This window comes from Cervus elaphus, chromosome 18 (genome assembly GCF_910594005.1).
Source record: "Cervus elaphus chromosome 18, mCerEla1.1, whole genome shotgun sequence".
In the NCBI taxonomy this organism is placed as follows: Eukaryota; Metazoa; Chordata; class Mammalia; order Artiodactyla; family Cervidae; genus Cervus; species Cervus elaphus.
In genome coordinates this window covers 32,574,321-32,590,532 of record NC_057832.1, presented here as the reverse complement: position 1 = coordinate 32,590,532, position 16,212 = coordinate 32,574,321, and the positions used below count along the sequence as shown (strand labels likewise).

The following is a 16,212-nucleotide window of genomic DNA, read 5'->3' as shown; positions in this document are numbered from 1 at the left end:
TCTGAGACAACCTATGTTATAAAAATAATACTTTTCTGATTAGAGTTATATTTTTCAGTTTCTCAGAGGGATCCACAAATTCTTGTATCAAGAGAACCTCTTTAATCATATTTACTTCTTCATTTTATATTAACCATCTATATTAGATTAGAGATTTGAGTAGGATATATTTTATTAATATGCTTTCAAGCTTTCTTCTTTTATACTTCTTATACTTTAAATTATCATACTATAAAACACTACTTCTAATTATATCATTTACTGACTATTAAAATTTTTGACATTCACAAAGTACATTTAGTCTGTTCTAAAGATACAGAAGAATTAAAACATTAAATAAATTGGTATGAAAATATTTTTTAAGTTATTTAGCCAAGGCATCTATATTAACCAGCAGTTCTTCACAAAGCTGACATTGAGCAGAAGAATGTGAAAATTCAAACTAAAATTCTGTCTATTCATAAAATAAATTCTACATGCCTTCACCTCCAAACCTTGACCAGAACACACCGCTAGCAGAGCAAATTATACCAATAAATGGCTAAAATAGTCAATGTACATTCTCATTATATCAGAATAAAAATAAACCTCAGAGTTACCCTCAAACACTTCCCCCCACCCTTCCACACCTGTTCTCAAGCCGTGGAGTAAGGATACTTGGAGGGAGGTTTGGAACGGGGGGAACATGGGTGTACCTGTGACTGATTCTTATCAAAGTTTTACAGAAAACAACAAAATTCTGTAAAGCAATTAACCTTCAGTTAAAGGATAAATAAATTTTAAAAAGTGACCGCTTGTGAAATTATGTGTGCTCCTACTTTCATCAGATACTGCTTTCCAAACAAAACTTTTCCTAAAAATCTTCTGCTAGAAGGAAATCTTTCTTTGTATAGTTGTGCCCTCTCCTGGTGAAGCTTTCTAGACAAAGTTCAGAAAAAGCAGATATTTAGTATAGTTGACTTCACAATTGACACAATGGTGAAGAATCCTGCTGCCAATGCAGGAGACACAGGAAATGCTGGTTAGATTCCTGGGTTGGGAAGATACACTCGAGGAGGAAATGGCAGCCCACTCTAGTATTCTTGCCTGGGAAATCCTGTGGACAGAGGAGCCTGGAGGACAGTAGTTCGTGGAGTCTCAAAGAGTTGGACATGACTGAGCATGCATGCATATGTTTAGTTTTTATATAAAAGTAATCATTGCACTCTTTTAGTGTTTGAGCTACATGTTGAACAAATCAATTCCTCTAAGTCAAAGTTGTAGAACTTACTAAGGCCTATTCATTCTCTCTCTCTCCCTCCCCTCCCCTCCTCCAGGAACTAGAAAATATCATCAGTCAGATGATGCACGTGGCCGAGTACCTCGAATGGGATGTCACTGAACTGAATCCAGTAGGTATAGGGATGATTTAACTCTTGGCTACTTTCTAGAAGGCACTTGCCTCTTTCATCTTTTTTGCCATCCTAGTATGTAACTGGCATTTGATTTTATCTTTGCATTAGTCTTAAGTTACTATTTATACTCAGTAGTCAAAGTGGATTCTGCGTATAAAATAATGTTTGTGGTTTTCTGAAGTTCTTAGCAGTAATATCTTGCTTTTCTTTCTCATGGAAATTAATTCAAATGATGGTCTTAAATAAATGTAAGTAAACAAGCTGTCAATGACACTACCAAGGTCATACCATGCCATAAAAAAGTCAAAATAGATGCGTATTTTATGATCTCCATGTTTTTCCTTATATGGAAATAGCTGGAGTAGTCAATCTGAAAGAGGATGAAGGTGATTATGAAGATGATGGTTGTCTGTGCACAGTACACTGTTATCTTTCCATCTGTGTTGTTTAAGGCTCACAACCCCAAGAGGTAGATACTACTATTTTACTCATTTTACACATGAGGAAATTGAGACCCCCAAAGGTTTTTTTTTTTTTTTTTAAATTTATTTTATTGAGGTATAGTTGATTTACAATGTTGTGTTATTTTCTACTGTATGGTAAAATGATTCAGTTTATATATATATATATATATATATATATATATATATATTCTTTTCCATATTCTTTCCATTATGGTTTATCACAGGATTGAGTATAGTTCCCTGTGCTATGCAGTAAGACCTTGCAGTTTATCCATCCTATATATAACAGTTTGCATTTGGTAACCCCAAGCTCCCCATCCATCCTTCCTATCCACCTCCTTCTTGGCAACCACAAGTCTGTTCTCTATGGCTGTGAGTCTGTTTCTGTTTCACTGGTAAGTTCATTTGCATTGTATTTTAGATTCCACATATAAGTGGCATCATATGGTATTTGTCTTTGTCTGGCTTGCCTTGCTTTACATGGTAAAATTTAGGTCCATCCTTGTTGCTGCAAATGGCGTTATTTCATTATTTTTTATTGCTGAGTAATAATCCATTGTGTATATGTAACAGGTCTTATTTATCCACTTTTCCATCAGTGGACATTTAGGCTGCTTCCATGTCTTGGCTGTTGTAAAAAGTGCTACAATAAATATTGGGGTGTATGTATCTTTCTGAATCGTAGTTTCCTCCAGTTACATGCTCAGGATTGCAGGGAGACCCCAAAATGTTAGTGACTTGCCCCAAACTCTCTAGCTAGTTAAAGATCAAGCTAGGAAACATTAATCAAATTGTTTAAAGAAACAGTATCGAACAGTGCCTATAAGAGCATAAAAACCTCTTGTTTTCCAGAGATTTATATCCAAGTTACCAATATTATTCAAATGTGTATTAAAACATATGTGGTTTGAAATTTTTACTTTGGTCACAGGTAATATTTGGGGGAGAGTTAATGAATGTTATTGATTTTAGTTTCTCTTTGAAACCAACTCAATTTAGCAAATTGTACATTAATTAAGTAAATACAAATCAATTTAATTTAAATGGTTTACATTTTATATGAATTCAAAGAGCCCATTTAACCACATAAATTCCCATTTATGCAGTCAGCACCATGGTAATGGCATGATAATGTGATAGGAGAGCTCAAATCACATTTTCTTTGCATTGCAAACTAATGCACTTAAAGTACAACCAAATCAGTGCAATGTTGTGTACGGGGCCAGCACCATTCTTACTGGGATTAGGATTTTCCAAGTTTTAACTCAGCTGGTTTTTCTTTTTCCTTTTTTTTTTCTCCTTTTTGAATGTGGAAATACATATGCTATACACATAATGAGTGGCAGATATCATTAACAAAATTTCAGTTTGCATATGAAATAATAAAGTAGATGGTAGCATGTATTTAATTTGAAGAATATCTCTTGATTCACTGTGATACAGTTTTCACTGAAATCAAAGGATTTCTTGTAAGTTCTGCTGCCTTTGTTGGTTGTGTTTATGTAAAACAGCTTTCTCCATCATACTTAATACCTGTGAATATAGTTTATCTATTAATGAAGCTTCTTGTGCTCACTGGAGTAATAAAGGGAAGAGAACCTTTTTTTAGTCAGCTTTCAAAGCAGACGGAAGCACCACTACATCACAACAAAAGTATTCGGTGGTGGTGGGGTTTGAGAAAATGGGAATCTGGATGCTCTGTGGAAGGGATAGTGGTGGCTGGGTGGTCTAATTAGAACAAATACATACTGGAAAATGCGATTAATAAGCTAAATAGCAGTATCAGTCATTTGTGGCATATACTGATAAGTCTGTCCTTTCTGTGGGCAGTATAGAGTGTCAAGATAAAAGCCTTGCCTGTGTCTGTAGTTGCTGTCATAGTAACTGCCTCATTCTGCCTGACGATTCAGCAGCTCTCCCCATTTCAAGCGTGTGTGTACTTTTATACACATTGTTTGACTCTTAAGTTGGCATGATAAATAATGAGAAGGATACATTTGATGTTGATGGCAGTTAGCAGGGAGATGAGATGTCCTTGAACAGAGTTCTTAAAAACTAACCCAGGCTCTCCCATTAGATTTACTAAATACAAAATGAATGGATCAGTTCTCTGAAACAAATGCTCTGTGTTTTAGTTCTCTTCCTATTTGTTCATTTCTTTTAGTTCATGAGAGTGCCTTCAAGAGGGCCTTTTAATCCTTATGCCCAATTTTAAGTGAATTCCCTTGTCCTTCATTTTGAGAGTAATGAAACTATTACAGCCTCATTTTTCCCCAACAAGACTGTTTCCAATACCTGTAGATGCGTTTGTTTATATGGAGGAAAATAATCTGATTTTAAAATAGTTCTTGAGGAAAAACACCAATCAACCAAGTTCAACGATGTTGAGGCAAATGATCCTGCTATCAACAAACATATCAAGTAGTCCATTTATTGCACCTTTTCAAATTTTTCTTCTAATGTGCTCTGTGTTTTGTTTATTTATTTATTTTTTGAATGGATTAAAACTTCCATGTTAGATAGAGGTGGTGAGGTACTTTATTCACTGGATTCTTCCACACTTTCCTCTTTGGTGCTATTAGATAGGAGGTACCACGCCTTTCCAGCAGCCGAGGGTAATATGTTTGGGACTCAAATATAATTTCTGCTAATGTAACATGGGGCTTCCCAGGCGGCACGAGGGTAAAGAACCTGCCTGCCAATGCAGGAGACACAAGAGATGCAGATTTGATCCCTGGGTCGGGAAGATTCCCTGGAGAAAAACAGGGCAACCTGCTCTAGTATTCTTACCTGGAGAATCCCATGGGCAGAAGAGCCTGGTGGGCAACAGTCCATGGGGGCCACAAGGTCAGACATGACTGACCCACTGAACATGCAATATAACACTAACAACACCTATATTAAACTTACTATGTGTGCTAGAGACTCTTCAAAGATACTTATACTGTATTAGCACATCTAACTCTCATACCAACCCTTGGAGTTAACAACACATATTAGAACTATGCAGCCAAGAGGTAAATGTATTACACATACTGTGGAGAAAGGGATACTGTATGCAAGTCATCTTTAGAAAAGAAATCTAATCCAAATGGTCTGATTGTTTAACTTCTTGGCTCTATTAAGTTCTGATAGGCAATTAGAAGCGACTTAATTCCCCTGCCCCATACCACTTAGCAAAGAATTATTTCAGCTCTTTGCCATGAAGTTAATTTGTTCAGTCATTATCTGGCATATATTTGAATTAAAAAAAATAATCTAGAGACAGCAATTAAAGATCACTTTCATCCATAAATTAAAGATACCTTTTTGTTTGAGTGCTGCCATTCATGTGACAAAATATTAAAAAGTTAAGCAATTATGTCTAAAGTTGATCAGTGTAAGTAGTCATGTTCTAGCAATCATAGCAAAACTACTATTATTCTCAATGACAGGACTGACATTGTACCAAGTTATCTAGATAGTTATTCCAACTTTCCAATTAACTGCTGTTTTGTGTGTAAAGTGTGAGCCCGTGCATATGTGGGTGTGCATACTGAATCATGTCCAACTCTTTGCGACCCTCTGGACTTTTAACCTGCCAGGCTTCTCTGTCCATGGAATGTTCCAGGCAAGAATACTGGAATGGGTTGCCATTTCCTTCTCCAGGGGATCTTCCCCACCCAGGATTGAACCCGTGTCTCCTGCACTGGCAGCTGGGTTCTTTACCACTAACACCACCTGGGGAGCAGTTCGCTGCTGGTCACAGTTTATTGGGCTTTCCTGGTGGCTCAGATGGTAAAGAATCTGCCTGCAAGGCAGGAGACCCGGGTTCGATCGCTACCCACTCCAGTCTTGTTGCCTGGAGAATCCCGTGGACAGAGGAGCCTGGAGGGCTATATAGTCCATAGGGTCGCAAAGGGTCGGACACTCCTGAAGCAACTTACACACACTCACACACACAGTTTATTATAATCAATTCATTGTAATACTTGGTTGTGTCACATGAAACTTATTGTACTGATTCATTTTCAAATTTTTCCTCATCTCCTCTATTCCAGATCCTCCATGAAATGATGGAAGAAATTGACTATGATCATGATGGAACAGTCTCTCTGGAGGAATGGATTCAAGGAGGCATGACAACAATTCCACTCCTTGTGCTCCTGGGCTTAGAAAATGTAAGTATTTACATAGAGGTGTAACCTGGTGGTAGGTCAGTGGAGTTCTCTTTTATACATTTTGATTATAAATTCATCTATTTTCTACAATTAAGTGTTTATTGAGTGCCTGATCCTTCTAATATGTATGACACTGTGCGATTTAACAGTAGCTCCTTGTAGAGTAATACTTGCCATGAATATATTAGTTCATTTTAGGTATTACCTTATTACTTAATACATGATTACTCTCTTTCCCCCACTATTTAAAGTGCAATCTAGTTTAAAAATTATTGACCTCATTTTATCTAATGGAAGAAACACCCCAGTATGACTGCATGCTATGGTTCTTACCACACGCCATCAATTTCTCTACTTCCTCTCCTCATGAAGATGATCTAGTTTATTGATAAACAAACCCATAAGTGGAGGAGCCAGGTATGATCGAGGTGGTTGACTATATATATATGTAAGTGTATGTATGTTTTGGACTTGGGCTTCTCTGGTGGCTCAGATGTTAAAGAATCTGCCTGCAATGCAGTAGACCCAGGTTTGATCCTTGGATCAGGAAGATTCTCTGTTGAAGGAAATGGCAATCCACTTCAGTATTCTCGTCTGAAGAATCCCATGGACAGAGGAGCCTGGTAGGCTACAGTCCATGGGGTCGCAAAGAGTTGGACACGACTGAGTGGCTAACCCTCCACAGGTTCTCCATATGTATTGTTGTTCAGTCGTGTCCGACTCTTTGCGACCCCATGGACTGCAGCACACCAGGTTCCCCTGTCCTTCACTATCTCCCAGAGTTTGCTCAAATTCAAGTCCATTGATGCAGTGATGCCATCTAGCCATCTGATTCTCTGCCGCCTTCTTCTCCTCCTGTCCTCAATCTTTCCTAGCATCAGGGTGTTTTCCAGTGAGTCGGCTCTTTGCATCAGGTGGCCAAAGTGTTGGAGCTTCAACTTCAGCATCAGTCCTTCCAATGAATATTCAGGGTTGGTTTCCTTTAGGATGGACTGGTTTGATCTCCTTGCTGTCCAAGGGACTCTTGGAGTCTTCTCCAGCACCACAATTAGAAAGCATCAATTCTTCGACAGCCTTCTCACATCTGTACATGACTACTGGAAAAACAGTAGCTTTGACTATACAGACCTTTGTTGGCAAAGTGATGTGTCTGCATTTTAATACGCTGTCTAGGTTTGTCATAGCTTTTCTTCCAAGGAGCAAGCATCTTTCTGTTTTTCCTTACATAGCAGTAGTCTGTCAAAGTTTTTCCTTCTAATCCTGTTAACATTTTCTCATGTCACTGCCTCCAGTGGTAATTAAAACTGGTGGTTTGGGGAATAATATACCAACCTAAGATCAGAATGTGATATCATAGTGACTTTGAATCTAGAGCTTACTACCCCAGTTTGGTTGAATTTCGGTAATAGTTAATTTAAAAATTCAATACTAGATTTTTATACTTAGCTTTAATAAACAAGAATTAACTATCACATTCAGAGAGTATAATGTTAATTAGATTCAAAGAGCATTACTTATGGAAAGCAACATGGCACATAGAATAGTTAGAGTTCTGAGATGCAAGATCATAGTGTTCATTGCTTCTCTGCTGACCCCTAGACTTTTCATACTTTTTGAAGTATTTATGGATCTGGCTGCCCTGAGTCTGTGTTGCTGTGTGTGGAATTCTCTAGTTGCAGAGAGGGCTCCTCTCCAGTTGCAGTGCCTGGGCTCCTCACTGCAGTGGTTTCTCTTGTTGCAGCTTCCATTCTCTAGAGCAGCTTCTGAGGTTGTGGCAGCTGAGCTTAATTGCCCTGCAGCGCTGGGGACTTCCTGGACCAGGAATTGAACTGGTATCCCCGGCATTGCAAGACGGATTGTTATCCACTGAACCGCCAGGGAAGCCCCTTTCATACTTCTTGCTACCAGCAATAACAGTTTTTCAAATTCAAGACTCTCCTATAGTTAACTTAAGATACCCAATTTTTAAGTCAGTTCTCAAGAGCTCTTGCAGTCTGTGTAAAATGTGTGATAGTGTGTAAAAGTATGTTGTACAGATTTACATATTATTTTGGGAATGTATAAATGGGCTTTGGGACGGTGGAATTTGTCTGTTTCATCTGGATCTTCAAATTCTTTTACATTCAGGTTAATCTTATGGGGCCCATGGGATTTTAGAAATGGTCAGAGGAGGGAAAAGTAGAATTACTAATAGATGATAAATAGGAAATTAATCTTAAGGTAAATAACTTATTAAAACAAAGATAATATAGGCCTTTTAATAGACACATAGTTCCACATTTTGAGAATTAATGAAGCAATAATTCTTGTGTCTGATGTTCTTATACTATACATAACCTAGTATCTTCTTGTAATAACTTACTATGTATCTCTGCATCAAAAATATTTGTTTCATTATATAATATACCTTCTGACAAAAGCATATGTAAATCAGAATATTGGGTGAAAACAGAAAATAAACTGACAAAATCTTAACTTCAGAAGGTTTGGTATATGTTCTGTACTGAAAAATAGTTGGCAAATGACTATTCAATATGTTCCAATGATAGTGGTTCCCAAGAATGGAATTTTTTTATTTTTAAAACTAAAATGTTTTTATTTTAAACATTTATGGAAATTCTAGTATGAGAGAAGATTTAGGAATGAGCAAGTAAATTATTTGATAGTAGCAGGTTTGACAGGAAACTGCAGAATTGGAAACATCTATATTTTTAATATCCCAGAAAAAATTTGAAATAATATTTTTCTTTGGAAGACATTGCTTACAAATTTTTTTACAGCTTTACTAATAAGTACAGATATTTGTGAAATTATGAACATTGCCTGGGTAAATATAGTCCACAAATCTGTGTGAATGTTAACTAGAAATATTTTAAACAAATATGGCATACCCCTGATTCTAGAGGGCTTCCCTGGTGGCTTAGAGGGTAAAGAGTCTGCTGCAGTGTAGGAGACCAAGGTTTGATACCTGGGTCGGGAAGATCCCTTGGAGAAGGAAGTGGCAAGCCACTCCAGTATTCTTGCCTGGGAAACCCCATGGACAGAGGAGCCTGGTAGTCCATGGGGTCGCAAAGAGTCAGACACGACTGAGCGACTTCTCTTTCTTTCCTTCCAGTTTCTAGCAGCAACTTTAATTCAGCGGAATGAAAGTTCTTTGCCATTAATTTCCATCAGGCTAATGTTACATAATTTACTTTATATTGATATTCTTAGATTTATAGTGTATGTGTTTCATTAAAAGATTTTGGGGAGTGATGCTTAATGGGAGAAATTAATTCAGGGTTCAGAGAAACCTGAGCTGCGTTCCCAGTGATGGCCACTAGATGGCAGGGCTACATTGTTTAACATTTGTAGATGGACTATGAGATTGGATGTTTTCCCTGTGAAGAGCAATTCTGAGAGTGTTTTCTTCACTTCTTAAAAAAAAAAAAAAGCTGATGTTTTTAAAATTGTCTTTTATAAAATGGATAAGCCATTAACTATATTCACAAATCAGAGCATCTATTTGTTAAAAAGAGCTTTTTAATTCCCAGACATGGTAAGTATTTTACAAACCAGGAATGACACAATGATAACTGAGTGATGAGGCCTTTTCTTTTTAGTAATTGAGATTTATTTCCTTTTCTGTGGGCGATTAATGTGCTAGATGATTACCTGTAGAGAATTTAATTCAAGGAGCCATTTCCACCATTCCTCACCCCCTACTTTGACTTATCAGATTAGAAGTCTAAAAGTTTTAGGTCGAATTCAGCCACTTAAATATAAGGCCCGTCCTATTACGTTGTCCTATATATTCTTGTCTATTGTCAATTATGAGCCCAGGGAGCAGATGCTAATTGATAGTGCATGTTAAATACCACAGTGTATTTGAAAATGACCGCGGTGTCCTCCCCCAATTACACAGATAGAATATTGTCCTGGGAAAGCAGTCCTCACTTGTAATGTTAGGCAGAGCAGTTGTGATTTTACTGTAGTTCAGTTTTCTCCACCAACAAGATATTTAAAACTATGCTGTTTTACATTGTACCTATTTTGGTGCCAAAATCAGAATCGTAGTTTATCAGAACCTTGTTCTTTATCAAATGCTAGAGGGTAAGAATCATTTTCTTTCCCTTAAAAGAAGTCCTTCAAACTTCATGAGACCGAGTATAAATGGTATAGTCTCTCATTTTGGGGGGGCATTTGATTACAATAAAAAATTTATGTATGAGACTGAGTCATTCTTCCTTCAGCACTCATTTCAATTAAGAATTTTTTTTAAATCTTACTTTAAATGAATAAAAAATTTTAAAATAACTGTGTCTAGCAATAAACTCTGAATGATGACAAAGTTTGGCAATTAAAGGAGAGATAGCAAGTAGATTAAACTTTGTGGGTCATAAAGTCTCTGTTGGAACTGCCGGACTGCCACTGCAGTGCAAAAGCAACCACAGGCAGCACCTAATTGAGAAAGCAGGGCTGTGTTCTTGTTTTCTTTTTTTCCATTTATTTTTATTAGTTGGAGGCTAATTACTCCATGGCTGATTCATGTCAATGTAGGGCTGTGTTCTTATAAAACTTTATTTACAAAAACAGCTTGTTGGCTGTGTTTGACCCAAGGACCATAGTTTGCTGACCCCTGACTTATTCTGTTGTTATTATGCCATATCACAAATTACATATTATATATTCTGTCATAAAACACAATGAATTTTAACTGGTTTTAAATCATTTTGGAAAGAGAAGTCTGATTTTTTTTTTTTTTTTAAATTAGATTAGATCATTCCAGTAAGGACCAGTGAAGAGATGATAGAATGGCTGTTAACATTATCAAACTGGCCTTCACCCTGACTTGGTTTGGAGAAGGAAATAGCAACCCACCTCCAGCATTCTTGCCTGGGAAATCCTGTGGACAGAGGAGCCTGGTGGGCTACAGTTCATGGGGTCACAAAGAGTTGGACACAAACTTAGCGATTAAACAACAACTGGCTTGGTTATGAACTAACCAGGTGATTTTGTGCTAGACGGTCATCTTCTCTGGACATGTTAAAAGAAGTTAGTCAGGAATTTCCCTTTCCTTTTCTAATATTCTTTCAGTTCAAACGTTTGTTGTGCTAGATGAACAAGATGATTAATGATGCTGTGAGCGTGTCCTAAGTTGCTCAGTCGCATCTGACTCTTTGCGAACCTTTGTACTGTAGCCTGCCAGGCTCCTCTATCCATGACATTCTCCAGGCAAGAATGCTGGAGTGGGTTACCATTTCCTCCTCTAGAGGATCTTCCCAACCCAGGGATCGAATCCACGTCTCTTATGTCTCTTGCATTGGCAGGCAGGTTCTTTACCACTTGTACCTGGGAAGCCCTAATTAATGATGCTCCAGTTCCTGAAATCTTTAATCTGGGATCATTGTTAGATTTTTCAAAGAAAATTCCTAAATTCACACTATCGTAAAAACTGGAATACAGATTTAAATAGAAGCCTGGCTTAAAATAAGAATACCTTAAATTCTTAGTTTGGCATTGTTGGTGCCAAATCTGGCCTGTGTGATTTTTGAATGGTTATTTATTTTGATTTCTTTATTTTTGCTCAGAGTCCTGGTTTTTAAGCCCTATAGGCAGTTTACAGTTTAAACTTTGCCATTGTTTGAAATGTTTTGGTATATATATTTTTGTGCCTGGTTCAATAAAGTAAAAGTATTGTTTGGTTGGATTTCTGATGAAATTTGTCCCCTGGTGACTATGAAGGGAAAGCAGAAGATGATGTATTCTTCTAAGCTGTATTGGAAAAGTAATGTTTCACACTCTATTTTTTTAATTTGGTTGCATTGTTGCTCTGCTGTTTATACATTGCTCAATCAGGAAAGGAGTTATGAAACTGGATAAATGCAACCATTCTTGAGATTCCACATCGGGTCATTCAAGGAAAATAACCATGTGATGTTACAGTCTGTTGAATCAGCATTTGAAACCTAAGATTATCAGGGTCTGAGCCTGACTTCAGAACGTGCTATCTGGAGAAGGCCAGTTGGTTGTAGCTCTGCTTAGAATTTTAAAACTTCTTTCTACATTTTCTTTTTGTCTAAAAGAGCAGTTTCTTTTGTATTGTTATAATTTTTGGAGACCTTGAACAGAAAAGTAAGGTAATTTAATGGTGCTTATTGTTGATTGAGTTGGAATCCATTTGCAACATTAGCTCTCTATGTATTTTAATTGAGGTCAGTTGAAATGAGCCTGGCAGGGGGATGGGAGCATTCTGGCTTTGATATCAGTGAAATTTCTCCATGAGATCTTTAGAAGATGTGTGTGTGTGTGTGTACGTGTGTATGTGTGTTAGTTGCTTAGTCGTGTCCGACTCTTTGCAACCCCGTAGACTGTAGCCCACAAGGCCCCTCCGCCCATGGGATTCTCCAGGCAAGAACACTGGAGTGGGTTGCCATTTGCTTCTCCATCTTTAGAAAATAATGATATTTATAACATCCCTAGTTCACTTGAGCACTGTGTGCAATCCTGGGGGTATTTAGGGGAAAAAAGCTAAAACTTTACAAATCACTAGATAAAGAAATAGTATCAATATTTTCCAAAGAACATTCTTCTCTTTGAAACTTCCTTTTGACTTAAAATGTCAAAAGGAGTTAAAAGGTGAGGAAGACCCGGATGCCACTCTGGATTTTCCTGGATTTCATTAAACATTTCTCTGACATCAGCACAGAACTGAACTACTTCATTATAAAATACAGTGCTTACTAAATATCAGGAGTACATTTTTATTAAGAGTAATGTCTAATGATGTAAAAAAATAGGAGAACACAATTTTTATGAAATAAACCATTTTAAATCTACAAACATCCTTCTCAAATCTTTTAGCTGAAATGCTGGGATGTTACACAACTCAAGCCAATGATGGTAATAATATTTGCTGTTTATGTAACACCAATCTTCTGAGGAGCTAAACTGACTTCACAGGTATTGTATAATGAAACCTCACACCATGGTCTGGGCGAGGAAAGTGGTTACTGTCATTTTATTAGAGAGGAAAATAAAGGTGAAATGGCTTATCCACATTTTCATCAGAGGCCAGGAATCAAGCCTTCCAGATTTGCTCTTCATTGCTTTTTTAGAAAAATGAATTCCTTTCTATGACAATAAATATTTATTTGCAATAGAAGTACTAATAGGCATATGCTGTCCCCGCTGATGGAATAGAGTCAGGGACCCATCCCCGCCTCCCCCACCAAGTTTACCATCTAAATAAGACAAACAAGACAAGACACGAAAATACAGAGCGTTGGAGTGTAATTTGCACTGCTGAGAAGCAGTTGGCTCCTGGTTTCAATTTCTTCTCTTGAAGTCACATACATATTTCATCCTTTGCATAGTTTGGCAATGTATCCGGCTAAGAGCTATAAAGCTATTTAATTTGTTTTTTGGTAAAGCGTTTTATGTCTGGATAATGGATTTGTACATCAGTGGCAGCCTGTAACATGGCTAAGTGTTCTGATTGACAGAACACCCACATTCAGACTTGTTTATTTTTTGATAAGGAAAATGCCAGCTAACTTATCCATATGTGCTCTTCAACGGGAGGAGGCTTATTCACATGTAATGGACACTCATTTAAAAATAAAATGACAGGGATTATGAGAACAGTAATACATATGAGAATTAAATTTTCCTTTCACTTTTTCACTTAGAAATGATTTTTAAGCATTGATTCAATAATGCTTAATGCTAAATTTATCAATATATTTAAAAAAAATTATCCTCTTGATCTTTTAGTATCAGGCTACCTTATTCTTATTTGAAGGAATAGAAAAATTTTAAATACAGATAGTTTATAAACTATATCAGAATTAAGCAAATATATAAAGTTTTCCCAACGGGGCTTCCCAGGTGACTCGGTAAAGAATCTACCTGCCAATGAAGGAGATGCAAGAGTAACAGGTTCGATCCCTGGGTTGGGAAGAATCCCTGGAGAAGGAAATGGCAACCCACTCCAGTATTGTTGCCTGGGAAATGCCAAGGAGAGAGGAGCCTGGCAGGCTACATGGGGGTCACAAGGAATCGGACATGACTAACCACACACTCGCGTAAAGCATTCCATTCATATAATGAAGATACTAGAAATCTTATGACTCAAGCAAACCAGAATTGGATTTAGAAATTACTACAAAATCTATTTCTTAAATTTTGGGGGAAGAAATGAAACCCCATTGTCTTGAGATGTCCCCTCCATGACACCCTCTGCAGAAGTGCTTTTGTGGAGACCTTGTGAGTCTTTTGTCGGGAAAAGGAAGCTGAGTATTATCAAGAACTGTGAAGGTTCTGAGAGTTACCTACTTGTATGTGAACAAATGAACTTGCCACAGTTCTGTGGGTGCTGGCAGAGGACATGAGTGTCTGGGTCAGAAACCAAGATTGTTCTTTCACAGCAAAGAAGCAATAGGAGTCTCAGAGCTGATCTAGTTCTCCAGGCCTGCAGAGTCTCTTGGGGTGATGCAGAGAGGCCCAAGTAACACGACATCAGAGCCAAGAACCCTCTGGCTTGGGGTAACTAAAGTGAAGGCAAAAATGTTAGCCACTCAGTCATGTTCGACTCTGCAACCCCGTGGACTGGAGCCTGCCAGCTTCCTCTGACCACGGGATTCTCCAGGCAAGAATACTGGAGTGAGTAGCCATTTCATTCTCTAAAGGATCTTCCCCACCCAGGGATCAAACCCCGGTCTCCCGTGTTGCAGGCAGATTCTTTACGGTCCGAGCCACTGGGGAAGCTATTATCACGTGCAATAAACAAGCTTGCTTAACCTTTGCCTGTAAGAGGCATTATTTTCATCATATCAGACTGTAAGTAAACCTGCCCTCTGCTCTGGAGGGAGATATGTCTCTACAATGCAAGGCTCTACGTTGTTGAAAGAGGACAGTTCTTCTGCTTACAAAATGTGCAGATGATCAAGAGACCCATGGAGAACTGTCTCCCAGGAAGCATTTTCGTCAGTTCTTCTGCTTACAAAATGTGCAAATGATCAAGAGACCCATGGAGAACCATCTCCCAGGAAGCATTTTCGTTAATGTTTCATATTATGATGCAAATTTGACATTTCTGGTTCTAATGTAAGAATTAGTTTCTATGAATTTAATTGAATGCTTCAAATCTGGTGGATTATGTCTTGACTAGGAATGGGAAAAAGTGGTTAGGAAGCATTACTATTAATATTTTATTATTTAGAGAAACAAGATGACCGGGACATGTTTATATTATCTCACTCCCACAGAATTTGTATTAGTGACTCAGCACATAATAGGTGCTCAAAAAATTATTAGATCTGTGTGTTCTAAGAAATATGGCAACTTGACTGACCTGAAGAACTGAGATCTACCATGGTTTCTATAGAATACCAATAAATGATGTCTAAAATTAATCTGAGTTGGATACAATTTGGTGAATGATGTACAAGGAGTACATATTAATACAGAAAATGATGGTGAGAAAAGTAATAAATATATAATATCTTCATTTAATATCTTGACCTCCTTGTAAGGAATTCAAGAGATTTGTAAGCATCCTTTTATTTTGTTTTACTTCAGTGTTGGACAATACAGATGTAATTAAGTATCTGATTGAGTATAGCTATTATGATATTATATAGAATTTCAGAAGAATAAGTGACAATTACGGTTTTGCCAAGATTTTGCATTAATTAAACTCAAGATTTTATTGTGGCAAAGAATGATAGAGATTGTTGCCATTTTTCCATGAAATTAAGTTCATTCATATATTTTTTTTCTTTTCTTATAAACATTCATGTTTTGCAAAACAGAAGTAAATAAAAAATTAATTAGAGCCTTACAAATACTTATTTTTTTAAATTTAACTATTGGAGACATACAAAAATATATGCATGTAAATTATGACATGTAAGGAATCCCCCAACTGAAGCCTTAGAATACCATCAGTAACTTACTTTTAAGTCTTATGTTTTCATCCCATCCTACTCCTCTGCTTCCTTATAAGGCCTAATCACCATCATGAAATTTGTATATTCCTACTATTAAGCAAGGGTTTGGAGCTACCCTGGTTGCTTAGTCGGTAAAGAATCTGCCTGCAGTGCCGGAGACCCAGGTTTGATCCTTTGGTCTGGAAGCTCAAGTGTTAATATATTCTGTCTAGGTTTTCACCTCTCAGAATTTTCCACTCAAGAATATTTTGTCTTTCTTTAT

At 37.2% G+C, this 16,212-nt stretch overlaps 1 protein-coding gene across 4 annotated transcripts in view; it reads left to right on the top strand.

The window, feature by feature from the left end:
- The window catches only part of DGKB (diacylglycerol kinase beta), an 809,350-nt gene that overhangs the window by 220,844 nt on the left and 572,294 nt on the right, over positions 1-16,212 (top strand). For all 4 annotated transcript variants that reach the window (XM_043872850.1, XM_043872849.1, XM_043872848.1 and 1 more), the window contains 2 exons: positions 1,317-1,391; positions 5,899-6,018. In XM_043872850.1, the coding sequence (XP_043728785.1) occupies positions 1,317-1,391; positions 5,899-6,018 (195 nt within the window). The remainder of the gene's footprint in view (positions 1-1,316; positions 1,392-5,898; positions 6,019-16,212) is intronic.